This window comes from Fusarium venenatum, assembly GCF_020744135.1.
Source record: "Fusarium venenatum strain MPI-CAGE-CH-0201 chromosome Unknown EDB82scaffold_2, whole genome shotgun sequence".
Classification (NCBI taxonomy): Eukaryota; Fungi; Ascomycota; class Sordariomycetes; order Hypocreales; family Nectriaceae; genus Fusarium; species Fusarium venenatum.
The window spans coordinates 7,290,288-7,316,984 of record NW_027072130.1 but is presented as its reverse complement, the minus strand read 5'-3'; the positions used below and the strand labels follow the sequence as shown (position 1 = coordinate 7,316,984).

General features: G+C 47.5%; 6 protein-coding genes across 6 annotated transcripts; 4 read left to right on the top strand and 2 right to left on the bottom strand.

The window, feature by feature from the left end:
* Positions 1-2,070: 2,070 nt before the first annotated feature.
* Positions 2,071-6,383, top strand: EDB82DRAFT_537081 (uncharacterized protein; the record flags this gene model as incomplete). The annotated part of the gene is made up of 5 exons (XM_065609290.1): positions 2,071-2,649; positions 2,701-2,768; positions 2,818-2,926; positions 2,980-3,741; positions 3,810-6,383. The coding sequence occupies 5 exons, from the start codon at positions 2,071-2,073 to the stop codon at positions 6,180-6,182; spliced, it is 3,891 nt and encodes a 1,296-aa protein (XP_065464983.1). The 3' UTR covers positions 6,183-6,383.
* A 572-nt stretch (positions 6,384-6,955) lies between these two features.
* EDB82DRAFT_525255 (uncharacterized protein) lies at positions 6,956-7,680 on the top strand (the record flags this gene model as incomplete). The annotated part of the gene is made up of 2 exons (XM_025735862.1): positions 6,956-7,578; positions 7,641-7,680. 2 exons carry the CDS (start codon positions 6,956-6,958, stop codon positions 7,678-7,680), a joined length of 663 nt encoding a protein of 220 aa, XP_025586526.1.
* A 206-nt stretch (positions 7,681-7,886) lies between these two features.
* Positions 7,887-10,559, bottom strand: EDB82DRAFT_186278 (uncharacterized protein). Its single transcript, XM_025735861.2, has 5 exons — positions 10,382-10,559; positions 10,104-10,315; positions 9,932-10,047; positions 8,951-9,878; positions 7,887-8,898 (listed from the first exon to the last, which is right to left on the bottom strand). The coding sequence occupies exons 1-5, from the start codon at positions 10,470-10,472 to the stop codon at positions 8,170-8,172; spliced, it is 2,076 nt and encodes a 691-aa protein (XP_025586525.1). The 5' UTR covers positions 10,473-10,559; the 3' UTR covers positions 7,887-8,169.
* Positions 10,560-13,267: 2,708 nt separating this feature from the next.
* On the top strand, positions 13,268-16,452 carry EDB82DRAFT_525253 (uncharacterized protein; the record flags this gene model as incomplete). The annotated part of the gene is made up of 4 exons (XM_025735860.2): positions 13,268-14,421; positions 14,483-15,681; positions 15,732-16,042; positions 16,105-16,452. 4 exons carry the CDS (start codon positions 13,268-13,270, stop codon positions 16,450-16,452), a joined length of 3,012 nt encoding a protein of 1,003 aa, XP_025586524.2.
* Positions 16,453-19,435: 2,983 nt separating this feature from the next.
* On the top strand, positions 19,436-20,674 carry EDB82DRAFT_186148 (uncharacterized protein). The gene has a single exon (XM_025735859.2). The coding sequence runs from the start codon at positions 19,575-19,577 to the stop codon at positions 20,505-20,507; it is 933 nt and encodes a 310-aa protein (XP_025586523.1). The 5' UTR covers positions 19,436-19,574; the 3' UTR covers positions 20,508-20,674.
* A 1,893-nt stretch (positions 20,675-22,567) lies between these two features.
* Positions 22,568-26,171, bottom strand: EDB82DRAFT_186037 (uncharacterized protein). The gene is made up of 6 exons (XM_025735858.2): positions 25,773-26,171; positions 25,560-25,724; positions 25,452-25,508; positions 25,316-25,399; positions 24,474-25,260; positions 22,568-24,413 (listed from the first exon to the last, which is right to left on the bottom strand). Exons 1-6 carry the CDS (start codon positions 26,086-26,088, stop codon positions 22,724-22,726), a joined length of 3,099 nt encoding a protein of 1,032 aa, XP_025586522.2. The 5' UTR covers positions 26,089-26,171; the 3' UTR covers positions 22,568-22,723.
* Positions 26,172-26,697: the final 526 nt, after the last annotated feature.

Sequence of the window (26,697 nt, the reverse complement as noted above, 5' to 3'; positions counted from 1 at the left end):
GGGGCGAATGTGGCACTGTATTGCCAGATGGCATTCTAGTATCGTATCATAGTACAAAGATATTTGCTTCCATTAATCTTGATAATGTTGAACTTTTGAGTGAGATTTATTTTTCACATCAAACCTTGGTTGTTGATCCAAGGCATCCATGTCCGTGCTGAGTTGGGTTGGGCTACTATAAGCTTGTTCCCAATGCCATTGCCATCAAAAAGGCAGGCAAAACCTCTCATCGTTCTACAAAGCTACGAATCAGCAAAAGATTGCTCCAATCTTTTGCCCACATTAGTAGATATCCACTTCCCGTCTCCCTGACGACCTTTCGTCACAGATTCTTCTAGATCCTTGTTCAAACATTGATATCCAGGTCTGCCATTGCCATCCTTACTTAGCAGTAACGAGAAAGAAAACATACAGTCCTGCCTTCGTTTTCCACTGAACTCGGGGCAAATGACCTCAGATACGGGCTTTACCAGGTGGTTAATATATCCGTATTCGTACTCTTTGCTTCGGCATAGTGAATGGAGGGAGTCCTTGACTCGTTTTCCGTGGAACTGGGCGGTAAAGCCGTTCAGCCATCAATTATATCAGGCCAGTTGATATGAAGACTCGGGATATGCTGCGTAGAAGGCACCTATATTCAGTATTTAATAAACACACCAGCAGAATAGTACCTAGGCCTGTACGAAGTTCTTGGATATTTAAAAAAGCTTACTGAACCATGTTGGCTTTTGCACATTGCAAGATATTGATGCCTCAGTGTCCTCGTCAACAGCTACCCAGACTCAACTGCAATAAAGTGCAAGATAGATACATCCTCTTTCGAATCTTTCCGTCGTCTCATTTCTTCCGCCTTTGTTCCCCTCGGATCATCGCTTTTCGCCCAACAAAAGACGGCTACTCCGAGCTCAAGTCATGATGGATGCCCTAGTCCTCTTTCGGTAGAATCTGCCTCGACCCTCAGCGATCTGGGTGGTGGGACCGGCTTTACAAACAAACAAGATGCTGCTTTTCCTAGCCTTTCTCTCCGCCACGTTGCCACGGCACTTCTATTCTAGTGGCTCATTTTATTCACCAATCGATACTTAATACTGTACAAAGAAATGGGGACCCAAGCACAGTGGCTGCTGTATGAAAACTCAAGGAGATGAACATCGAAATCCCATACACAGATTGGAGTATTACCAGAAAGACGACTTCGTGTGTTAGCAGTGCTTGCACAGAGTGTTTCAACTTCAACCCCGGAGGTATCACCTTATCGCGGGGCCCCAGCATCCCCGGATTTATGCCCCAGCTCACCGACAGTTGTAACAGACACGTCTGGAATACGTACCTAAGAGACATACACGAGAAGCAAAGAGGCCTTTCCAGACTTTTTTGCAAATCCCAACTAAGACAGGCTGCCTTGATTCCAATATTCCCATGTGAATTCAGTTAGATGCTCTCATTATGCCTCGGATCACCTGTGGGCTCTAGTCGAGACAATCTTGACTGAAGTGCCCTCCCTGAGCCAATACCTTTTTGTGTTAAGCTGCCTTGACAACCCTTGTTTATAATTCGTCGTTGCCAATAAGCACCTGAAGATACGTATCGTTACTGTTTGTCAAGAAAGCATGCGTTGCCCCTTGCTCTCTTCGCGATGAATGTCATGTGAGTCCAGTTCTCTACGTCTGCATCGTATGTAATTGCTGTCACTGAGCCTACTCATGGTAGTATGATAGTCGCGCACAACAAAGAGCGAGCTTCGTATAAGCCTTTGTTCATGTACATCATCATCGCTGGATTAGATAGAACCTAAACTGGGATAGGGAAATCTCACAGGGATGGTGGCTTGCGTGTCTTTGTTGTTTATTCTTGGGCGCTCGGGTCGAGATGTTGAAAGCCGACCAACGCCTTCGACGTTCTTTGTTGATTACATGAATCCAGTATGTGTTTGACCTTTGTCCTCTGAAAGCCCGTCACGAGGCTCGTTGAGCACCGATATGTCTATTAACCAGCATCCCAAGTGACAAATGGTGATATGAAGCGTCCTCTTCTTCTTTCAAGCTAATACAGACGAATAATTGTTCCGCCATGGCTTCCATCCCTAGAAGCGTACCTGGGAACAATCCCGGTGTTCCTCTAAACCCACCTTCACGCTATCCTACGCCACGCAAAGAGCCAATTCAAGGAAGCTACGCGTACATTCAGTACCGTCCCGCCTGGACAGACCCAGATTGGCAAGACGAGGGTCTTGGACGAGAGAAAACTGACAAGGATGGAAAGTTTTTCGAAATCCATGACCCTATCTTTGATCGACTGCGACCTGCCCTGCTGCCTCGAGATGCTTTCAACAACCCTACCCTCTACGCCCAGCGTTTCAGTATCTTTCCTGGTCGGACAGATGGTCGTTCTAGAACATCACCTACGCGAGCTGATAGTCGAAAGCTCTTCCCCGCCGACACGGATATAAAGACAGGAAAACAATTGTTCGATCGCTTTGATAAATTGGCCAGAGACGCTGGGCAACATGTAGACGACTACATGTATGATACGAGACCGGATCTGAAGAATCTGAGTGCAACGGAGCAGCAGTATATGCAGCAGTACGAAAATCTTATCATAGACGAAAACTGGCAGAACATTCTTTTTGGAAGCTTGACCATGGACGAGGTAAGTACTGCAGACAAATATGCTATCATTGAACATTTCCAACAAAAACAGATTCTAGCTGAAGGGTATCTCACCATGTGCGACACGGAGTTGAACGAGCTATCAGGACCTCTACATGAGTAAGTTTCTTCTATATCTTATGGTGCTTTCACTGACCTATGATTGCAGGCTATTTGCCCGAGATTTTTGGATAGATTGTCGTACACTTGGAGATTCGGCAAAAAATCCTCGCTACATGTATACACTCGACGGTCAACGTGAGGAGTGGGATCCCCGGGTATGTATGCTTGACATACAGATGTGCGATGTGCTGATAAACTGTGACCCAAGAACAACGACCGTGTGTGGAATGCCTTACAACCAGCTCTTCAGCTCGCTACGCGCTTACTCCTAAACAGCGAAGGATTCGTTGAGGGTTTGCAAGATATCACGAATCGATTTTGGATTGAAGATCATCTATTTGCTGACCTGCCAGATCAAAATAGAGTAGCCAAACTGAAATTCATGCGCAACCGTCACGCCCAGGATGTGATGAAAGTCCATTACGCACAGGACGTTAAAGACAGTGGCGTTGATGTTCTGGAACTATCTTTGGAAGTCCTACGCCGAACCTTGGAGATCAAATTGTCGAGTGGATTCGATATGTGTTCAAAGCCAGGAAGAGTTTTGAACATGGGAATGCAAAACGCAGACTTATTCCCCAATGATCATAGCAAGATCACCATCAACATTGACTCTGAGCTGGTTTGGCCATTGCTAGTGGACAAGTACACCAAGAGTGAAAAGATGATGGCCAACGTCATACTTGCAACCACCATAGCCCATGAGATGATGGTAAGATACCCCAAGCACTACTACGCTTTCCGCAAAGGAAATTTAATCACTGACATTTCAAAACAGCATGCATTTTGTTCTTCACCCTTCATATGGCTAGATAACCCTGGTTCCTTTGGTATCACTAACGCTGCACTAATCATGAACTGTCAATCACTAAGTTCGGAGCTTAAAGACTACAAACACAATGATCGATTTCAGGAGCCCTACTTTGAGGATAACATTTTTACCGAGGTCGGGCATGCTTTTGAAGAAAATGTCAGTACATGTTGAGATCAACTCAGCTTTATCATGCGACACGGGGCAACTGACAAGTGACATGGCAGATTCTATCATGTGGATATTGGCCTTTCGTCTTTGGTACTACACAAGATTACAGTTCGCCACTCCTCCAGGCATCAGGTGGTCTCATGTCCGCAATATTACACAGTGAAGGGTATGTCAATGCGGTGCCGTGCCTCAAGGAGCCACTCAGTCAATTAGTCAAACTCAACCATCTTGTACGGTTCGAGGATGTCAAGAAGTTCTTTTCTCAGAGTTTCTGGGACGTTGCGATCAATAAATATGGTCCGGCTGCCCTGAGAGAACCGTCGAAGAAGCCTCACAAGTTCAATTTCTATCCTGCGGACAAAGATTATGCAGGGTTGGTCATCACCCAACTTCGTTTAATCAACGACAAAGATAAGGAATGGCTCAAGAAGTTCAGACGCGACTTGCTTGACAGAAACTACTATGTTCTGTGGAATTATCTTCACAACATTATGTTCGAAACGGCTCAGTATGACTCAATGTCGACTCGACTCGAATATGCGATAAATAGGTGGGATAATGTGGCTCCTTGGATCAACACGGGCAGGGAGGTTCACATGATCACCTGTGAGTACTTGGCATACTTTTTTCAAGTACATCTGCCCCAACATAACTCCAGTCGCCTCGAGTTACTCTATATGGCCTGGGACTCGAAGAGAGACGCACTAGGATCCGTACCTGACTGGGAATCTAACCATCTCTACCAAAATTCGGCACCCTTTCAAGATAGCGAAGAACGTTGGCGTCGCTTGCTGCAGTCAGGACACATTGAGGACTTCGAAATGCGTCTAGTTCCAAAGCTCATTGAATTCACGAAAGCCATTGAAAGAGAACTCGGACAACACGAAAGCCTGCTCTGCGAGTTGTACCAAGGTGGAAGCTATCTCTGGAATTTATGGGCCGCAAATAACCCATTCGAATTTCATAGTTGGCGACTGCACGTCGAAGAACTGCAAGACCTCTTAGGCGACATTGTTGTGTCTATGCAACTAGGACACGAGGGTATGAAGGCCCTCGATGGGGGGGACTGGGGCCAACGAATATCGATCCTTGCCCGAAGAATAGAAGACTTGGTCACGCTACAGTCCTTCGACACTACTAATTACGACTGGCGTGACCTTATGTGGACAATGCCTATGATACGAAAGTCACGTCGTCTGCCACATCAAAGATATTATTTCCTCGCCAAGAAGGAAATGATGAAAATGACAGGAAAGGATCTGGCTGACCTCGCGGAATTCAAAAGACGTTTCGGGTTGACTCTTTCACTTGGGACACACAAAGTTCCCCTTCCAGGAACGAACCCGGACGAGTTGAGCATTGCTCAGCGGCTGTCTGGGAATCTGGATGACGATCGCGGGCAAACCACTCGGGATCAACAGATCAAGGGACCGTCTACAGGCGTATTCGATACCAATGCAGTAAAGAACCTGGTTAGTCGAATCAACCAGGAGAAGAAAGAAGCTCAAGAGGCCAGCATCAATCGTATCACTGAACAGCAGCAAAGGGATACTGGTTTTGGGGCTCTGCAAGAAGATGCTGCGGCTCAGGCTTATCGCCCACCTAGCATCGAACCCAAGTTTCAGCATATGGGGATGCATACCCAACCAAATCCTTTGTCTGAATTCAAGACTTTCAATGGTAGCAACGGTCCATTTTCAGCTTACAAAACTGGCACGTTCCCTATACAGCAGCCCAACCAACCTCCTGCTTGGGAGGCGAACTCTGCAATCGATCTGGCAGCCTGGGCGAACCAACCGTTAAATGGTGCCTCCCCAACCGCGCATGGAATCATGCCCCATCCCTATGCCATCCGCGCGACAGTCACGGCGGATCTTCAAAACACGGCTGGGTTCTCCCTTCCCAGGAGGGACCCCTCAACATTTGCCAGCCACTTTCCTCGAGAAAGCATGCTACCAAGTGAAACTCCCCTTGGAGCTGGTGTTCTTGGAGACATGGATGAGCGATTGAATGAGGAGTCTGACTCTGATGTCGAAATGGGAGATGCTGAAATGGGTGGTCATGCGGGCCGAGCCGCTGCAGTGCCAGAGTCTGACTACAGTAGTAGCGATGCTGAGACCTCGGAAGATGAGGAGTCATTCACGAGAGAAGGTAGCGATACCACTCTGAGTTGGTCCTCAGACAACGAGAGTGACAAGGCGAGCACTGGAAGTGACGAGTTCCTCACATCCAAGAAGAGAGAGACACGCCCAGGCTTGAAGCGTAAGTCGAGCTGGTCAGCTGTTGACATCAAGGCGAGGAGAGTTGGGGTTTCGGTGACCAAGAGACGGAGTCCAAAGGTTGAACAAAAGAAAGCAACTGATTACATGAAGCGGAAGGGAGGATCGTTGGGTTGGAGGAAGATTTTGTCAGGACTATCTGGTGCCTGATTTGGAGTCTCTGATGACTGTTCCGGAGAGTTTCTGTATGTGCTTGGTTTTTGGGTAGTTTGAATTTCCTACAGATCGATTGGTTTCATATTTCTAGGTAGTCAATTATGCACATTCTGGGTTCAATTAGTGTTGTGTAAGCTCTTCTAATTCCTTAACACTAGACGTATTTGATAGAACTGTATCTCTCAGTGAATACTTTGCATCTTGCATCGAAGGGTCACTTCAGCCTCTCAACATCCATCCTCGTGAAAGACTGCATTTCGAGGCTTGCTGCCCCTCCGTCCGAGCTTAAACAGGTCGAGCCCCGCTGACCCACCTACAGGGCTGTAGCTTCAGTTCGTCTCATCCTCCATCATGGCTGGGCATTCATTCATTCAGTCATTCCATTTAACCTTGAACAAAGAAAAATGAAAAAGTGAGCCACTTCACAACCAAAACTCGTCTATAAAGATAACCTTGGCACCACCGATTCTTTGTTCTGCCACCCTCAAAGAATAAAAGTAAACTACCTACTCCCACTTCATACTCGCTCGGGCCATTGCATCATAGCTCAGTAGACAAAGCCAAACAGGCAAGCAACAAACAAGAGCATATTCCCAATAAGTGGTAAGAAGAGAAGAGAAGAAGGAAAAGAATCTTCAACCATCTCTCTTCCCTTCTTTTTACTCTTTAATCAGTGCTAACCAACTGACAGTTCTCCCAAGCTGCTCGCCATCATACCCCACCACAGTTCTTCTTCTACTTTCATGTTCACAAGAAGATTCGTCACAATGACCATCAGAAGCGTCAACGACATTCCCAGTCTCACTCAACTCTACCGCGACCCGGACTCCGTCCTCTCCGCGGCTAGTCCAAATGACAAGACCTCCTTCCCTCCTGTTGACCGTATCAACACACGCATCGGTTTGATTCGAGGAGACATCACCAAGCTCCGTCTCGACGCCATCGTCAACGCTGCCAACACGGCCCTCCTCGGCGGCGGCGGTGTAGACGGTGCTATTCACAGCGCTGCCGGGCCCGAACTGGTCAAGGAGTCTGGACCACTTGGCCCCATCAAGACTGGCGAGGCTGTCATCACCAAGGGATACAACCTTCCTGCCAAGCATGTCATCCATACAGCCGGTCCAATCTACGGCAATATAAAAGATCCTAATGAGAAGCTCGCCATGTGCTACCGCGAGTGCCTCAAGTTGGCCGTAGAGCATGGCGTCGAGACTGTTGCGTTCAGCGCCATCAGCACAGGAATCTACGGGTTCCCAAACGGCCCTGCAGCCCAAATCGCATGCCAGACTGTGAGGGAGTTTCTTGAGACTGAGGATGGAAACAAGCTATCTCGAGTGGTATTTGTCACATTTGTGGATCGTGACGTAGACGCCTACAACAAGACAATTCCGTACGTATCAGCCCCGGCCCCTTAGCACTTGCACCACGCACTGACTGACTCCTTTGGTATAGAAAGATTTTTCCTCCTGCAAACGAAAAGGTTACTGAATGAAGAGTACCTGGCTTAAAGTATTTTGGGACAAGGGGAAAGGAGTCCGCAATTCTATACCAGTCAGCTTTCAACACAGGTCTCTAGTCATAACTTGTCTGAAACCTTAAGATCTCGTCCAAGATATCATACACTGAACGCTCAATTGCTTCTCTTAGGTTCTGCTGAGCCCTCTACTCCGGTCCCTGTGGCATATATAACAATGCGAGTAGGGTGATTCCTAGACAGACCATCAAAAACATTTACTGGATGAATTCACGATAACATCGTTCGAAAGCCAGGCTCAGCAATCGTAGTTGAATAAATGCTCCTATTTATTGATTCAACGTAAGCGTAACAATACACAATTACCACAATACTATATAAATATGCAATTCGTCAACTCGGGTCAACAAGATGGTCATAAACCAACCATCAACCGAGTCTGTTCAAGCCAACACCACTACCCAAAACATACTGCAAGCCAAATCAACCACTGCGCGACCCTGATCCCTAATTGCTAGAGCCACCCTTCTTTTTGTTTTTCTTCTTGCCTTTCTTGCCTGACTTGTTGTCGCCAGATGTCGCTTCCGCTTCTGGGGTGTCTGATGTATCTGGCATATCGGCAGTTTCTGTAGCCTCTGAGGCATCCTGTTCCTCATCATCCTCAGCCTCTGATGCCTTTCCAGCATTTGAGCCCTTGATGGTATTGTCGTCGCTTCTTCTAGCAATGTTGTTGAGTTGCGACAGCATCGACTTGAGTTCTTCCATTTCTGCTCGCAGTTTACGAACTTCGATCACAGCAGGCTCATCTTCCACATTTGGCTTTGCGGTTTCGCAGGTCTTGGTCCAGCCTTCAGCCTCCATGTCCAGATCCCCATTAAATTGTTCCCACTCATGAATCAGGTCGTCGTCTTCTTCGCCTCGTGATCGGTTACTTCGAATCTTGCGCGCATCCCGTTTCTCGAACCAAGCGGCCACAAAGAGAAGGGGAGAGTATAGAGTGGCCATGACGCAGTCGTTGATAAACTCGTAAGTGGGCTTAGGCATCCACCATTCCAGCAGACCGGAAATAACTATCTCAACAAGGTTGAGTGGAGCGATATATACATTCTCGTCGGGAGCTCGGACAAATTGCATTGTCTTCTGTGCAAAAAGCGCCAGATATTCGTCGTCGGCGTTTTCATAGATACCCTCGTAGGCAGAGTTGTAAAGCGCAATAAGAATGTTAAGTAGAATGATCTAGACGATGTTGTTAGCTCTGGTTGTGCAGAGTCCTTGACTGCCGACTTACCATGACAACGAAAGTAAAGCAGTAGTAGAGAATCAGACCAAAGGGGTGTCCAAAGTTCTCGAACCCATCAAACTCAGGACTTTGCATGATGGCCTTGAGCATGGACTCAATAATGAAATAGGTATCTCCCATAATATTATCGTCGGCAATGTCCAACCCTATGAAGGCCTGAAGAAATCCAATAATGACAACAATGAGGAGCGCAAAGAAAATCAGCGACTCCTTCATCATGACCTTAAGCACGACCAGCATAGCGCCGAAGAACCGGAAGCTGTCAAAATAGAGCAAGAGGCGTGACCAGAACATAGGAGCGACGAACGATAGCAGGTTATAACTGAGCTCGTTATATTTGTTGAATACTGCGTCGTTGTCCCAGTACACTTGTCCAATGATGCGCAAGACCAGGGAGGCAGTCAAGAAGGTGTAGAGGATGAAGTTAAAGACGTTCCAGAATCCGACGATGTTGGCGCCAGCCTTGTAAAACTTGAGACATTCATCGCATACATAAGCAAAGGTGAAGATGTAGAGAGCAATCTCAGCACCATCAAGTACTCCCGATGGGTTTGCAGAGTTGACTGCAGCGGTGTATAGTCCAAGATAAATGACGGAAAAGAGGAGCTGGGCCGCATTCTGATATCTGGGGGCGCGCATACGATCAGGATCCATGTGGATAAAGAAATTTGGGTTGGCCTTGTTCTTGTAGTCAACAAATTCAGAGGGATCATCTTCATCTTGGACCAGCCATCCGCGCCAGAGATATGAGATGCATTTCTGATAACCAGAAGAACCAATCACTCGCACTGCGTGCAAGTCCACAGCCTTCTCAATTACATTGGTTGGAGGCGTAGGAACCTTGTCAATCATAAAAGAGTACCGGCGAAGAAGCACATAATGTAGAAGATAGTCGAGGTCATCTTCTCCCTCAATGCTGATATGGATTAGTTAAAGTCTTATGGAACGAAAAAGTTGCGCGAAACCTACATCTGCTTAGCAATGACAGTACACGCTGTAGCGCGAAGAGCATGAAGGTCGGCGTCCCATAATTCGACAATCGCTTCACGTTTAAACCATTTCATGTTAACCAGCAGAGCGTAAACCTTGAAGAGCACCAGATTAGCATATAGCGAATAATAATTGGGCATATCTGACATACAACACACGCACGATACTTCTGCCCACCGGCCTCTTTGGCCGCTTGAACAACCTTGTTGGTAATGACCGTGCTGTGGGAGCGCGTAATGGCGCTTTCTTCAAGCTCGCAAGGAACGCATTCGCGGATTAGATGTCGGAGTCGTAGGCAAACTTTCATTACCTCCTCGGGAGGAGTGGCAGATGTTATTTCCTGGTTACGGTGGTGAGACAAAACTGTACGAAAGTCAGATCGAGGCCAACTTCTTGGAGGTCAATTTCCCCGCCGGTTAGGAAACTCACGGGCTCTCTCCTCCTCATGAAGCCATTCACGGCGACTGGTTCCATCGGGGCTGCCAAACAGGCTCTTGAAGCGTGACCAGGTGCCAGGCATGATGACCACTGTGAACTTGTAGCTCGACTTTTGTTGAGGATAGAAGGTTACTGTGCTTTGCTGAGAACCGAGACGAAGGCAATGCGAAAGGAGTCGGATTCAGGTGGCAGAGAATCGACGTCGCGTACAATGCAACCGGCCGATCCGCAATAATGCTGTGTCGCAACGGATCAAACTAAATTTGGATCCAGAGGCGATGCTGTCTCAGAAAGATCTCTGTGCAGCAATCGACGGCTGATTGCAGGTTGCAAAACTCAAGCCTGTCTAGACAAACGACGTCGGAATGAGATTGAGGAGAAAGAAACCAACTCTTCCCAGTTCTTTCTCTCGGTTCCTTCAAAGTTCGTTCCATTCCCGATCCAGACTGCCAGCATGCCTTAGTGATAGAAGGAGCCTTAGCTACTCTGCTACTTTTGCGACAGTGATGACGTCGAGCAGGCCAGCAATTGGTCCACCGGTTTGGTCTGTGCTTTTGCTCCATCGCTCGGGAGCTTGTTTACGTGCTTGCAGCATCGTGGGGCGCGCTATCCTAGGTATGTTGTTGAAAGATGATCAGTAGAGACCGTTCCTGGTTGTCCTTTGATGGTGAAGTTTGGCTTGAAATTAGTCTTGTAGGCTTATTCTAACCTTCTCAACCTCGATATCAAGACATGATTTAGAACAATTCCAACGTCGCAATGATATAGATACAGTCTCAGTACAGTACAACTTGCCAATCTCAAAACGTAGCGTTTTAACTGCTGCAAGCTAGGAGGGGTTGACCAGGTTTTTTCTTGGTTCCTTGACAAAAAGCTTGGCCAAAGCTGAAAGTAAACATCCGATCCCCGATGATAATTCCCGCTGATAACTAACTACATTGCTTTGGTCTGTTCGCACCTTGTCTTTAACCTCGCACGGATCATAATCACTTCTTGACCAGCAGAAAAGTTGGCCTCCCAAGTCTTAGAGTACAAAAACAAGTAGTCTAAGTATCATAGTCTAAGCAGCATAAACTAACCTACTAATTTCGTCTCTTATACCTCTTACACTTGATCATAGACTGTGGATTGGCAGCTTTTCTAATCAACAATAGCAATGTGCTCGGAATGCCCCCCCCCCCCGGAGAAAATGATGTCCTTTCTTTTTCATATAACAGCACATCAATAACCTCATGCCATTACCTAGCTACCGGGTACCCAGCCACAGATGACAGGAGGCTTTGCAGCCATCCTAAAATTATCGTCCTGGCTGCGCGATGAAGTGACACGAGGCACACAAAAGCGGATTGGTGTTTGTCGGCTGCTTCATGTTGTGACTGTTATCTGCACATCGCCAACGCATCAACGCATTGGTAACGATACAGCATATGCATGGCGCTTGTTTATGATGGATTATAACGATAAAGGCAACTGTTCACCAAGACAAACACAAGCACTGCATATGGGTTCTTGCAGTAGAATGTCAATCTTGGCGGCTTCATACTGTCATTTATCGTATTCATGATCTCGACATTGCACCGATACGAGCGGGGTAGATCAGTGAAGCCTAATTTGCCGTCAATGTAGCACTCAATTGGTATCGTGGGCAGCTTCAACTAACAAAGCTGTCAGACTAACATTGTATTTTGGGTGTCAGGATCACAGGAAACTGTCTTGCTTGGCAACTCCGGTGTAATCCCTTGTATTACATGAAGAATGTAGCTGAAGTTGGCTTTGCCGCCCAGTCAGAGACTAACAACCAATCTCTGGTTGATTACGCGGATGGAGTACTACTCATTGGCCATTTCAGTACAATGGTGAGGCGGTCGACAACTGGTTCAGATGTGTTGGACTCTGTGTTTGCCTAAGGCGCAGTGTGTAAGAAAGGCCATTGGTTATTGAGTGAGGATTGGAGTAGTGAATTTTGGCTTACATAGGCGATACGGGTTAGGAACAGAACAAATGTGGGCTGCATACCTCTTTGCACTTAGTGTTTGGTTGTTCTGGTCCCCTTCATCTGCAGTGATACCATGTCATTTGCAGAAGTTGAGGCTGACGGACTGAAGATCGCCAACTGTCAGTTGGTTGTGGATATTTTAGCGTCCAGGCCTCAGATCCACTAACTGTTTAGCGTGCTCGGGGTAGCCAAAGCGGATAGCTAGTTTGTCGATGTGACTTGCTCGGTGTAAACTGGAATAACCTCAAACATCCAACGACTGTCTGCCTCGTCCTTCGGTTTCGCACGAACTTCCAACCCCCACGCAATAGAACAACATCAATTGTTACACAGAAGCGTAGGAATTTGTGTGTAGTATTGAGGTTGGCATTGCTCTTGGCTGCCTGTAGGCTTATCCATGTTCATTATTATCTACAGCCTGCCTAACATATTTATGATGCAGTGGAATGATTACCTATTACTAAACCGCACTTCTCCAATTAGATGTCAGTCCAAGGGAAAATGTCCTTATTCTTTGTGGCTGTGATGCGGTTGGTGCCTACCTACCTTCCTCTCCTCCTCAACCTGCAGCTGTTGGGACGGGGAACCAAGTGCGGCAGTGATTCACTGGCCTGTTGCCTGGGTACAGTTACCACCTGCCAATAGAACCTTTTGTTGCCTGACATACAGCTCATTTGCCCATTGATGAACTTTCTCTCTCATCTTCAAATCCGATCGTTTACTTTCTTTCTCTCCAACCATTACCCCCCTCATCCTCATCACAGGATCTATACTTTTGATACGCCATTTTAACGGCATTCCCATCAAAACTATCAAGCATTTTCTCTCTCTCTCTCTCTCTCTCTCTCTCTCAGCTTGAGCACGATATCTCTCTACTCAAGATGGAGTCTAAGGACTCGGAAATTCCATCGGACCGCCAGAGCGGCCAAGATTCTAAGCAAAAGCCTCTGCAAGACGAGTCAGATGCCAAAAATGCCAACGAGGAGAATGCAACAAGCCCTGCTGTAGCTTCTTCGGGGTCGGTAAAGCCGACCACGAAGGACGATTCCAGTTCTAAGAAGAACCGCCGAGAGAAGAAGTCCAAGGACAGTAACATCAAACCGGCTTCTGAACAGGCGGGTGCGGACGGTTCTAGCAGTTCCAGCGGAGACGCTGCGTCGGATTTTGATGGCGAGGAACCATCTACAGCCGCCACCCGATCACTTAAAAAGCGAGTGGAAATGAAGAACAAGGACAAGAAAAAGGCACGTACGAGAAAACCAAGTTCGACTAAGGAGAAACTTGCAAAGAAACCTACTCAGAAGAGAAAAAATAAGGATAAGATCCCTGATACTTCTTCTAATTCCGATTCAAACACCGACACGGATGATGATTCCATTTCATCTGACTCTGAGTCTTCTTCAGACGATTCAAACTCTAAGAGCGATAAGAAAACGTCAAAGAACAACCTGAAGAATCAGTTTAAGGCACTGCAGCTTCAGTTTACCCAACTTCAATACCAACTGGCGGGTTCAAGCAATTATGCTTCCTATGGAGCAGCCGCCAACCCGTACTCTTTGCAACAAGCTGCGTACCCCGTTACATCTCAGGGTGCTGCTGCCGTGACTTCGGCAGCTGTTGGACGCAGTTTGTACTATCCTCAACGAGGACGTCCACTCCCACCAGGACTCCAGGGCACAGGTCTGGAGGACAACGCTACTAACGACGAAAGTTCTGACGATGCCAAGAAGAAAAAGAAAGCCAGCAAGGAAAAGAATTTCAAGAATCTTGCTTTCAAACGTGTCGACCAAGTATGGGACAGCAACATCCATAACTACAAATTGCAGGACACAGCCGATATGGGGAATGATGGACAGTATGAAGACTTCATCTTTCACGTTCGCCGAACCTTTGACTGGGAAGGTAAGTATAGAACAACCATTGTCGATATCAAGAGCAAGCTCCTTCGCGAATGTTTGCAAGATGTGATCGGTAATGTCGAGGGCATCAGTCTCGTGGATGAGGTTCCTAAAATCAGTCCGAACCTCCTATTCCTGTAAGTTTCTGGCCCACATGATCCAACCACTCTAGAATACCACCACTAAATATCATTTTAGTTATTTGGAAGACATGCGCAATCATCTTAAGGCGCTTCGAAAAGCCAAGCCCGCCGGCGAGACCAAAAAGGCTCGCAAGAAGAACCAAGAGCGACTCAAATACAAGAGAAAGCATCTGAAGGTACTTATTAAGTACCTCGATCACGATTACGAACGTACAAAGGAAAGCCTATATCCAATGTTGGAAAGCGGTCTCATCACATTCGACTTGCTCTGGGCCTTATGGAAGCCAAACACACTGGCCTATACCACAACCTACGGAAGCACCCAGGAGCCACGAGTCTTCAAGGTCGAGATGGCACAGCTACATCGCAGCATCATGAAAGGAGAGTTTTACTACGTGGATGGTAAATACTTCGAATTCGATGGCAAGCGTTTTGGCTACGGCAACATGGCGGTCGAGATGGAAGAATTTCAGGGGGCCAAAAAGATTACCAGCCTCTCATGTTATCCACTACAGTATCATCAGAAGGAGGAAAAGCTTCGCCGTGACTTGATCGAGCGAGGCAAAAAGTTTGTATCTCTGAGTGGTGTTCACTACAAGAGCTATCAGGGCATTGCTTTCCTGAAGCGTAAGAAAGGACAGGTGATGAAGTTCAATATCCAGCCTAGTCGGGTCATGATTGATCCAACTATCTTCCGAAGAATCAACCCCAACTACAGCGTCTCAACCGTCAAGCCTAAGCATCCGGATATTCTCTCCGACGAGGAAGATTCTGACTCGGATTCAGATAATTGCTGTGGCTGCTCTGATGCCGAGGACGGGGAAAAGGTCAAATGGTTTACCAAGGTGTACAAGGACTCTGACGGTGAGGTACGGATGGTCAAATTCCCTAGAAGCGAGATTGAAGATGAACCAGAAGCTGAACTCGACAAGCTCCCTTCCAAGAAAGACGACGGGGAAGATGAGAGCGAAGGCAGTGGCAAAGACGATGAGAAAAATGATGTTCCTGAGTTTACTGACGAAGAATACCTTATTGCCTCTCCCGTGGTGCTTGGATTCGCTTTCTCGGAAAAGCAATGGCTTGAGCTAGCTGTCTCTGGTGCGAGCGACATCAAATGGAACGAAAAGGCTTGGGATTCCCTGGTTCTTGAGGATGGCACCAAGGACTTGATCAAAGCTCTCGTCAAGTCTCGTAAGTACCATGCAGCCAACACCATCGATGATGTGATTCAGGGCAAAGGAAAAGGCCTTGTCAGTAAGTTGAACAAACAATCTATAATGGGGCAGAAGCTAAAACTTAAGCAGCTGTTTTACACGGGCCTCCTGGAACAGGCAAGACACTTACTGCTGAGGGTATTGGCGAGCTGCTCCAATGCCCGTTGTACATGGCCTCAGCTGGAGAACTGGGGACAGACTCGCGATTCCTCGAGGCAGAGCTGCAGAAGATCTTGGACATATGCCACGCCTGGGGCGCAATTCTCCTGTTAGACGAGGCGGATGTGTTTCTAGAGAAACGCAACATGCATGATATCCATCGTAACGCTCTCGTGAGCATTTTCCTCCGGCAATTGGAATACTTCCAAGGAATACTCTTCCTCACGACCAATCGGGTAGAGGTGCGTATCTGAAACTTTCCAGCTATTGAGAGGGTGTAAATACTAATCCGGAAGTGTTTTAGACATTCGATGAGGCGTTCCAGTCTCGAATCCACATCGCATTACGATATGACAACCTCGACTCCAAAGCAAAGCGAACCATTTTCAAGATGTTCCTGGACCGCGTTCAGAAGCTGGGTAAACTGAAGGTAGAGCCATTGACGGAGGAAGACCTGACTGCGCTTTCGAAACAAGACCTCAATGGACGCGAAATCAAGAACGTAGTGGGCTCGGCTCAGGACCTTGCCGTTAACAAGGGAGAGGCTCTCAGTATTCGCCACATCAAACAAGTTCTTGACGTCCATGCGAAATTTGGTCAGGATTTAAAGGGCGGTACTGGCTACGAAGATGCCATGAGAAGCTACTTCTAATGCGGTCCTGCGTTCTGTTTGTTGAAGTGTGGTTGGTTATGCAGTCGAGCCTCAGCTTACCTTTTACTGGACTTCGGAACTTGATCAAAGCAAAAATAGGTTATCGTTGTGACTATCTAGCGTTGAAACATCAAGTTATGAGATGCCTAATCGCTCTCCATTGTGACGGATCGTGGCTTAGCTAGTAATTATCGCTTTCAGTCTGATGTTTTGTCTCGACCGCTTCCAACTTGGAGGATGGACGAAGAAGATGAGTAGAGACATCAGTTGTTGCTAGCGCTCATTCACCCATAGACGTGGATTTTGAGGATTCATAGTTGTAAGTTACAACTAAGCTCTAATGGACACCCTATGCCCAGTTAAGGAGAGAGACAATGTGCAGTTGTTTGACACCCCCTAAAGACCAACTATAAAATGTTTCACTGTTAATTTTGAAGCCTCATTCAATGATTTCCGCTTTGGCATGATCGAGCAAGCGAAATAAGAATCGGAAGATCTACTCTAAATTTGTTAGACACGGGAAGGCGATTTGCCTTGCTATTCGTCTCGCCCCTTTCTTGGATGTGCGCGAAACACGCCCATCTTCTATTGCTCAATCTCGCTCATCACAGACCCTGAAAGGTTATCTCGACGACCATCCACACGGATATGGGCTGGGGGTTGCGTGGAGCCAGAAATAGCAGCTTGGAAGCGGAGAATCTCCACATCTTCATCACTAACACTACCCATGATCATAATACTAGTGATATTCGTATCACGAAGGATCAGGTAATAACGGGAGGGACTTCGGTGACATGATGTTCAACTTGATGTTGAATAATGGCTCAAAGCAACCTTTGTCCTTGGTTCCAGAGCGAATGACGAATGGTGTCTTTGTCGAGATGAGACATGCTAAATCGTAGGTAGAGATAGAAAATGCTGCGATATGTCGCGATTGTTGACTAACTGTCGATCTAGGCTCGGTTGCTTGAGGCTGCCTCCTGAATTGTCTGAAAGAAGGATCAATAGAACATCAGGAAGACATGGGTAATCTCGATCCAGCTGTTAAAGCCGAGTGTATACGACTGCAACCCCCAAGGCCTTCTAGACCCTTGTTCTTGTTATTGCCGGGGTCCTTGTTTATTCACTTTTCTGTCAAGATGTCTACGAGGTTGTTAAACAAAATTCGTGAGAGCAAGTAAAGAATCTCTACAATTTTTGATGCATCACCAGAATCAACCGAACCCAGATTTTTTATGATTTCTTTGTTCACAGATAGACAGACATTCCTTTGTTCATCGAGCGAGACATCATTATCTCTTCAATGATGGTTCATCCAGTGTCTGATCTGCCGGGTGTCACCGCCTACTACTCCTAGAATCATCTGGTCAGGAGCGGATCGCTTGAGTCAGAACAGAAGCCTCCCCTACAACATGAGTGGCTGGATTGTCTCATTTCCACAGCCCCCAGTGACCATGCCATCGTTGACGGTCTGTGACCGGCCTCATTCCAATCCGGGAAGCGAGAGTGTTTAATTTGACATGACCGCGTCAGACCAGTACTGAACGCTCGCCAGCTCCTTTGTTTACAGCATTGTTTGGAAAGGAGGCGGTTACGGCGTGAAGCGTCGTCTGGGGAGAGAACGCTACCAACTACGAAACACACCAACGACGGGTCGAACGGTGAGAGAGAGGGCGCCGCCTCTTTAGTCTTTAGCGAATCGGACCTTGAACAAAGAAGCTTTTGGGTACGATTAAACGCTCCGCTGCCACAGTGGTTGATGATACAGGCTACATACATACCTACAGCACGTACGGATACTCACGCATACGTATACATGCTGTCGTAAACATTGTGGCAGCGATTTACAGCACACAGCATTCAGGTACTCATCGGGTGAGGTTCCCACGTCGCGCGCTATGGGTCCACGTATTCAAGCATCGATTCACCGCATTGATCATGGCATGCCACGACAGACAACAATCCAGCCATTCGCCAGTCGGGCTCCAAGACGCAGTGAGCAAGATATGTTTAAGCAAGCAAATGCAGGTCAAATGCAGGTCAGCAGAAAAGGGTATTACTCGGAGAGAAGGGAATAGGGAATACTGGCCGCATTCTGCTTTTCGAGGCCCTATTTCAGCATGGATCTTATCCCAAGCCTGTCCTGTCCCTGTCCATCTTTAGAAGCTGCCACTGTCCTGCCGCTTTTCCGTACATATCATTTTTGGAGATGAACAATTTCGTTGTGCAGAAACAGAGTATCGTCAACATTCAATAACAACCCAAAATCTAGACAAGATGATCAACGATCGCCATTTTGTTCCATTATCCAGCCCTTTTCTGGTCTAGCTGACCGCTGGAACCAGTGGCCCTGTTTTTTACTGTTTACCTTTCTCTGCAGCAATAACCTGGAAGAACAGAGCCTGCTGACGCGGCCGACGATCTAACCCGCCAGGGGGTTACAATACAGTAAGAAGGGAATTGACTATTTCGGCATGAGAATTGATGCAGGCCAGAATTGGCCAATCAAGTGGGCTTTGTACCTGACAGGGATGAGAGCCCTCACCCCTGGGACCTGTCGGAAGCAGAGCTTGATTTTGGACTCTCAAGGTGGTGGGCCATCGCATCGCAAGTCGGATTAGCGTCGTTTCTGCATTGGCGTTGGCGTCGGTGTGCAAGCGTTGCTTTCCTGGTGATCCCAGCTCCACCGCCAACAGTGCACCTTCTGGTCTGGCGGAGCAAAGGGAAAAGTGATGTGGGAACTGAAGCAAGGATTTGTTCAACATCCTTGGGGAAAGACGAGTACAGGGGCGTGCCAATCTGAGAAATGTGGACGGATGAACGAGATGAGAGAGACATGGCATCCAGGCACACCCAGTGGTGGTCAAAGGGGAATCAAGACACACACACGCACACCCCCTTGCTCACCTTATAATCTCGACTTCCTCCCTCGTTTGTCTCTCCTTCTATTCCTCACTCTTCAATCTTTGGATCACGGCCTTTGCCTTCTAGTCACTCCTTCAACAACGCTACGCGTTAACAACATTCTCTTAAGCCAACTTGCAACACAGTCCTTTTAAAGGCAAACCAAAGAATTCCGAAAAATACCCCAAAAGCAACGTCTTTTTCGAAAAACATTCAAGATGAAGTTCTCCTCTTCCGCCGTTCTCCTGGCCGCCGCCATTGGTGCCTCTGCTCACCCCAGCGGCCACGCTCACCAGCGTGCTCACGCCAAGCGCGACTTCATCGTCGCCAACAACCCCGTCACTGTCTACGAGACTCACGTTGTCACTGCTGCTGCCGCCCCCGCCACCGCTGTTCCTGAGGCTCCTGTCTCCGTTCCCTCTCAGCCCGAGGAGGCCGTCCCCAAGTCCGCCGCTGCCGGTCCCTGGACCCCCGATGTTCCCAAGCTCAACAAGGGCAAGAAGCACAGCTCCGGCTCCGGCTTCAAGCCTTTCTGTTCTGGCAAGAAGGCCAAGCGTGCCACTCTTGAGGACATTGCCGCTACCGGTAACACTGGTGTTCCCGGCGACTACGGTTGCAACATGATGACCGTCGACTCCGCCGTCGCCGACAAGTACACCTACACCACCACCTTCAAGAACGACCACGACGAGGACAAGGAGTGTGCTTGCTGGAACAAGATCGGTCCTCTGGGCAAGATCGACGGTTTCTTCGCCAAGAACATCCCCATGCACTTCACTGTCGGTGCCAAGAGCTCCCAGGTCGTTGCCTTCGACGAGGACTCTCAGGGTGGTTGCGCCTGCTCTTCCAAGGAGGTCCCCACCACTATCAACGGTCTCGTTGCCGGTACCTGGCTCGAGTTTGACTTCGGCAGTGAGCGCAACGGTGGCTGGTCCGGTGCCGATGCTTCTTGCCTTGTCTCCGCTAAGGAGCAGCTTGACATCCCCGGTCTCCGAGTCTGTGGTCACAACACCTGCTCCACCATCAACCCCGGTGGTACTGGTACCAACGCCTACCTCGGCGGTATGGAGGCTGAGGATGGTATCGGTCTGAACATCAACGACAAGGAGGTCCGCCTCACCGTCGACATCGACTACAACGGCAAGGCTTAAGCTAGGCTTGTCTTTGCGTAAACTTGATTTTATAGAATTGGGCTTATTCTATCTATACCTGGTGTTTACGGTGCGCGGAATTTAACTGTTATCCATAGCAATTTTGGATACTGTCTTTGGGATCTTTACATCTTCTAAATTATATATTTTATGATATATATTCCTCTTCATTTCTCATGCCCATTTTTCTGTGATTACTGTGATATCTGTTTAAACTGGAATGTCTCTTGGTGGTTCAGATAGATTAATTGTTAAGTTGATCCCCCAGCTATCCTCAGACTCCATCCGCGGGATTGCCTCGAAAACTGCTTGGACCAACCCGGTCTGCCAAGCCTCGCATCTCAAATCCATCTGGATCGGTGTGAGCTTGAAAGGATTTCAAGTCTCGGGAATACAAAGTCTTGGATGAAATAAACTACTTGTGGAGTTACACTAAAAGCCTCCTACTTCCAGCAAACGATCATCGTCGTATCTGAAATCTCTTCACTCCCTTGCATAGTTTTCTTTTCTTTTCCAGTTCTTGGTGCGTTCTCTTGGACATGACAACCAGCCTTTTTACAATAGGTCCTCAGCTTCTCACGAGTTGTGAACTAATGCAGGTTGGGCTTGTTTCAAGAAAGGGGCTAGTCTTCCGTCCACGCAAACTGTGTGGGAATTTGTTTCTCTCCCGAAAGTTCCGCGGCAGTGGTAGTGTACTGGGAAAAAGCAAGTTGAGACACTAATAAGTTTAAGTTGGTTGTTCACGAGAATAGCTCAGGTATCACAGAGGTGGTTGAAAAAGAGTGTTGTGCAAACTTGTCAAAAGGCTCTTTACTTTTATTCCTCGGTAGCGGGCTGCAAGAACCCGTTGTTTGTACTGCAAGCTTTGAATTGAATTGCCACCAATTGTGGTGGTAGTTTATGAGGCATAAAGTTTGGCCTTGGCCCTGTACGTCTGCACTGGACTGGTTTTGCCTCTCAACGGTTGTCAGGTACCTGAACTAGAGGCCAATCAGAGATTTATATGCCCTGACTAGTCTGTAGTTTGTGCCTGGCAGATCACAGCATCAAGGCACAGCACATCCACAGTAACGTGGCGTAATAAGGTGGAGATTACTAGAGCCCTACCCTACCCTACAGACTAGACAAGACACTATACAGTGTTGTTGGCTTTCAATGAGCAGTCTTTTTTAACTCGTCACATGTCTGGTGTGACTTGATTGTTTTCGTCACCGTCTGTCGTGGATCTTGCTGACTCACAAGTGTTACTTGTACTTTGAGGTCTCACTAACCAAGTCAGAAAGGGTGGGGATGAAAAGTCGAGATAGAGGGTAACAAGATAGGTGGATAGCCCTTAAAGTGTCTGCATCATGGAAAGCTTGTGATTTCTGTTGGTTGTGTTTTCTCACAAAACAAGTCGTCTCAACCAAGTTTGTTGAGCTACTGTTGTGTCGTATTGCAGTAGCTTCATGCATCAACACAAGATAATACACTTTCCATGCGTAGTGGCTCTAACAAAAGAGAATCAACACAGAGATTTCAAGCAAAACTTTGTAAATCGCTCAAAATTAGCATCTAAAGCCCAAGTGACCGACTGACAGAACACTAATTGTACCCATTGTGCCGCGGATCCAACATGACATGCCATGTGTCAAGCCCTAGCAGTAGTGGTAAGATACAACTCGGGCCGTGGTGGGACAACAGAAGTCCTAAATAGTGGCGAAAAACACAAGAGATATCAGAGTCAGTGCTACAGCTTGTGGGTTTGTAAGTTTGTAGAGTGACTGACAAGCGGATCTCCCGCTGAACCATGAATCGTGCAATCATCCACTTCTTTCGATGGAAGTTTACACAATGGAGGAAGGATTTTGAAGTTTTCACCGCCAGTGAGTTCAACATGCGTTGTAAAAGTCGGGAAACCCACATAGCGGGAGAGATCTAGCACTCGGTTCTATGGGAGGACGTAGCCGGTGGAAGACCCGGAAAGTGGGCAACTAACTCACAAAGAGTGCTAGAAGGGCCGTTGGAGTTTAGTACAGACGAAGGGCACTGCATGTGTAGATGGCGATTAAACAATGCCGAGTGACATGCCTTGCATGGCTTAGAAGCACGAAAAAGCAAGCCTTTGACTTAAAGTCACCACCACGACAGATAAATAACGCTACATAATGCCTGGCAAAGGATACATGGTAGTCATACCAGCGAAATAAAAGTTACATAGCATTGCACCACATGGCTTAACCTGAACTTCCACATCCACCCCCTCCTCCACCACAACTCGAACCTCCACCACAACTTGAACCTCCTCCGCAACTGGAACCACCCCCTCCGCAACTTGAACGTGAAGCACTCGCCTTAGCAGCAGCAGTGGCCATCTCTGCGGCCCTGATGGTCTCTCCACTGGCACACTCGGCCGCGTTGCGCGTTGAACTCCCACACCCGCTTGCACATATATGATTAGGCGTTTCCGAAGTGGGAGCGAAGTGGGAGTCGCTTTGGCAGCCGTCTACTTTATGCATCCATACGTGGTGGTGACAGGATGGATCATTACGGGTTGTATCGTCGATTGGGAGGATGGTTGTCTGGCCATGAAAGTCCAGATAGTAGGTCTCCGAAATTTCTGCATGACGAGCAAAACGGCGCTTTCTGGATGCACTTGGTATGTCGGGCAGGTTAGCACGGCCGTCACGTTGTCGTTTGTAGGCTTCGACTTGCTGGCGCCGTGTAAGCGATGCCCACGGAGCGATGAAGTAATGACCGTAGACACCCGCTTCGAAATAGTGACTGCATGGTTGAGCACGGTGTATCCCACCAAGCTTGACTCTTGACAGAGACGGGTCGAGTAGAGTGTGTGAAGGGTCCTTGTGAAGCCATGCAGTGGCCTTTTGGAACTTGAGCGAGTGTGCCATGGCTGTGGCAGCTCGGTGAAGAGTAGACATTGCTGACAGAACAGTCAGTCTGTTGCGCATCCACGAACTTGGTGTAGCATCCTGGCCAACGGCAGTCAAGGTCTTATCGGTCAGTGCTGGTGCATACATGTAACGATCTCGTGATAAATGATGAGAGGACATAGACCAAGAATCGAATGGGAATGCCCAGATGTGCTTGGCAAGGTTACAGTCGCCACACTTAGTTGGATATCTCCCATATGCCTCTGTGCAGTCCCATGGATACAAGTCCTGATACTTGTACAGCGTACTGCCAAAAGCACCCCAGTCATACCAGTACTCTTGGCAAGTATCGATGATATCGGCCTCATCATAACGTCCAAAACGAAAGCGGAGAAGGTATTCCTCAGTAAGTCCGAATGGGACATCAAACTTGGTTCGTACACCTCGCGACTTTTTGTAGCCCTCGTCTGAACACACAAAGCTCATGGTATAGAGAGGAAGCGCATATTTAGACGACTCAGGAACTTCTCCACTGACAAGAGGCCCAAATATGCTCTTGTCGATGAGAGAAGTGCAGAATGTTTGGCAGTTGTTGTTTGTCGCACTCCATGCCAACCTGACGCTCTCATCTACCAGACGCTCAGAAATACTGCCGAGATAGACTTTTAGCCTAGAGCCAAGAAGAACCTTGAGTTTCTTCAAGGCCGGCTCGAGTGCAGAGTTTAGTAGTTTGATCTGGTCGAATGTAGATAAATTGGGGTCGTCGAATGGTTGCTCGCAAGCAGCCAAAAGGTCATGAACGACCGAGAGCTCCTGATCGTGAGGAAGAGTATCAATTCCACTGAAAGGCACGCCGACAACTTGTTTCATGACAGCCTTGTATCTCTTGCGGCCTGTAGACTGTCTCTTGCGCTGCCAAAGAAGACGATCGGAACCACTACCGATCGCCAACTCTCGCTCAGGCAATGTCTGAAGATGAAAGCACTCTTGGAAGACGGGCATATCTCTCAACGAGACGAGAGCCCCACCTTTGGTACTGTGAATAGCGTGTGAGTTATTGCTCTCATAAGGACGGCCATTCTGGGTGATTACTTACCGTGAAACTCCATTCTCGATGACGATAGGACCAACTCTAAGAGCCATATGAACATTCCCATAAGGATGCTTTTCTGTATATCCTCTGAAGAACAGTGGTATATCTTTATCTGCAGCGGCTTCTTCAGCCACGCTGACACCATTCCCATGCGAACCTATCTGCTGTACAGTCTTGAAAGCTTTGAGACGCCGACTGCTACCTTGAGCTTCAGGTTTTTGTCTCAGTTCTTCCTCTTCCTCAAAATCACTATCACCTGGCTTTGTCTTTTCCGCGGAATGTCGAGGCCAGATGACGATGTCTTTTTTTCCATAACCTTGTGCCTTTATCGCAGCCTTTTCAGTGTCTCTTATAGTTCGCGGCTTGGCTCCTACACTATCCAGAAGTCCATGATACTTTGCAAGAGCAATAGTGTTGCCAAGCTGGAGCAGCTTGCATGTTTCTCCTCCCCCAATGCCAGTATCCTTATGTTGATTTGGGTCGTCAATAGGAAATAGACTCTCAGGTTCACCCTCGGTGTCATCTTGACGCAGTCCGAGACAGCTGCAGATTTTTCTGCTCATCTCGGCAGTGATGGTTTCAGTGAGTATACAGTGTTTGTAGGCCTTGGCGTATTCTTCTCTACCGTAGTAATGGGTTTGATAGCATTCTTCGCATATAATGCCGGGGTCAGAGTCAAGTTTGTCATGGATAAACATACTCCCTCTGACAACTTTGTTGCATTGCTTTCGCATACAACGAAGTGGCTCAAAGTTGGGCGTTCCATCGCTCTCGCTACTTGAGAGTGCAACTGCATCGATGTTAGCAGGGAGCGGGTATCGTGTACTGCATGAGTTGAGACCTACGTTGAGGAATGGCTGGCCTCTTCGAAAACCCAAGTCTTTCAGGAGGTGGGCGATGTTCGATTAATTTCTCTATATCAAGAAGCCCTGTTTAAAATTGTTAGCTGTGCTGTATGAAAGATGAAGAAGAGATGTATACCAGCAGCTTGAAGTAGCATCCATGTTCGTTTCTCTATCCCATTGGGTTTTGTGACAGCTAGACAGTCATTGTCAGTATCATATAGTTCCAATGAATTAAAGGACGTACCTTCAATCTCCCGTCTCACGTCTCTTTTGATACCATCACTGACTTGTTGTGCTATGCGGTCTGCCACGTTATCTGTGAGAACATGTCTAACAGATTCGGAGCTAATAAGGGATCCGCCGCTGGAGAACCACTGATTTCTATTAATTTGCTTTTCTCTCATTTTCCCTTTGCGTATGTCAGTAAATATACAATGATGATAAATTTGATACTGACCATATCGAATGGCATGTGCTCGAGCTTCTTGTGAAACTTGGTCGAGAAAGGTATCGAAGCCATGGATGTGATTGTCATTCTCATCTTGGATATCAACTTGGGCGTGTTCTGGCTGATGCCAGACTTTGAGAGTGCGGACAATATTTTCGAGTTCGGCTTTGACACCATCCCAGTACAAACGCTCAAGCTCTGAGAGAAGATGATCTTTTCCAGAGCCGACTCGTGTCCATGGTATGTCAGGTGAAGACGTGATGTGTGATGGATGGAGAGAAGGTACTGCGAGAATGGGCAAGACTTTGCTCCTTAGTCGCGACATTGCAATTGAGTTGATCGGTGTTAAGATGAGATGACTCGGGTTTGATGATGAAGAGATGGGAAACGACTCTCGTTCACATACTGAGTGTTTCAAATTTATCTCATAAACTAGGCATCCATTGCTACTCTAGTTGTTCTTATACCGAGGCCATCGCCAAAGGCCTCATCTCACACAAAGTGCCCAGCTACAGTGCCATCGCCTGATACTCCGCCCCAGCAAGGACCCTGTTTAGTGTGTTCAGCTCGCCCGGCTAAAGTCTCTCGTGCCCCAAAACGGCAAGATTGGCAGCTGAAGTTCAAATGACCAGCCTTAAATTCCGCATTGATAGAAGTCATTTCCGCGTTCAAGGCAGACTTAGGCGTAGTATCCGTAAAGACATGGGTTTGTTGTTGCCTGTAGATAATTCCTTCTTTGCCAGGGCGAGATGGGACTTTTGAAGTGTGTAGCTGTGGGTAAAAAGTACATGTGTTTTCATACAAATCTGTTAGCCGTCCAAGTACCAGCATCTTGGCCGAGATACAACATCAACTTCATCACACAGCCTGTGCTTTACCTCACCTGATTCTGAATTATTCGTCGTTCTTAATGATAAAACTCCTTATACAGCGC

Bases quoted from the DNA above. Each gene is read 5' to 3' on its own strand.
- EDB82DRAFT_186278 (XM_025735861.2), bottom strand. From the start codon at position 10,472: ATGCCTGGCACCTGGTCACGCTTCAAGAGCCTGTTTGGCAGCCCCGAT. The intron at 10,316-10,381 runs GTGAGTTTCCTA...ACTTTCGTACAG, and splicing joins TCATGAGGAGGAGAGAGCCC to TTTTGTCTCACCACCGTAAC. The intron at 9,879-9,931 runs GTAGGTTTCGCG...AATCCATATCAG, and splicing joins ACTGTCATTGCTAAGCAGAT to CATTGAGGGAGAAGATGACC.
- EDB82DRAFT_186148 (XM_025735859.2), top strand. From the start codon at position 19,575: ATGAAGTTCTCCTCTTCCGCCGTTCTCCTGGCCGCCGCCATTGGTGCC.
- EDB82DRAFT_186037 (XM_025735858.2), bottom strand. From the start codon at position 26,088: ATGTCGCGACTAAGGAGCAAAGTCTTGCCCATTCTCGCAGTACCTTCT. The intron at 25,261-25,315 runs GTAGGTCTCAAC...ACATCGATGCAG, and splicing joins GAGGCCAGCCATTCCTCAAC to TTGCACTCTCAAGTAGCGAG. The intron at 24,414-24,473 runs GTAAGTAATCAC...CGCTATTCACAG, and splicing joins ATCGAGAATGGAGTTTCACG to TACCAAAGGTGGGGCTCTCG.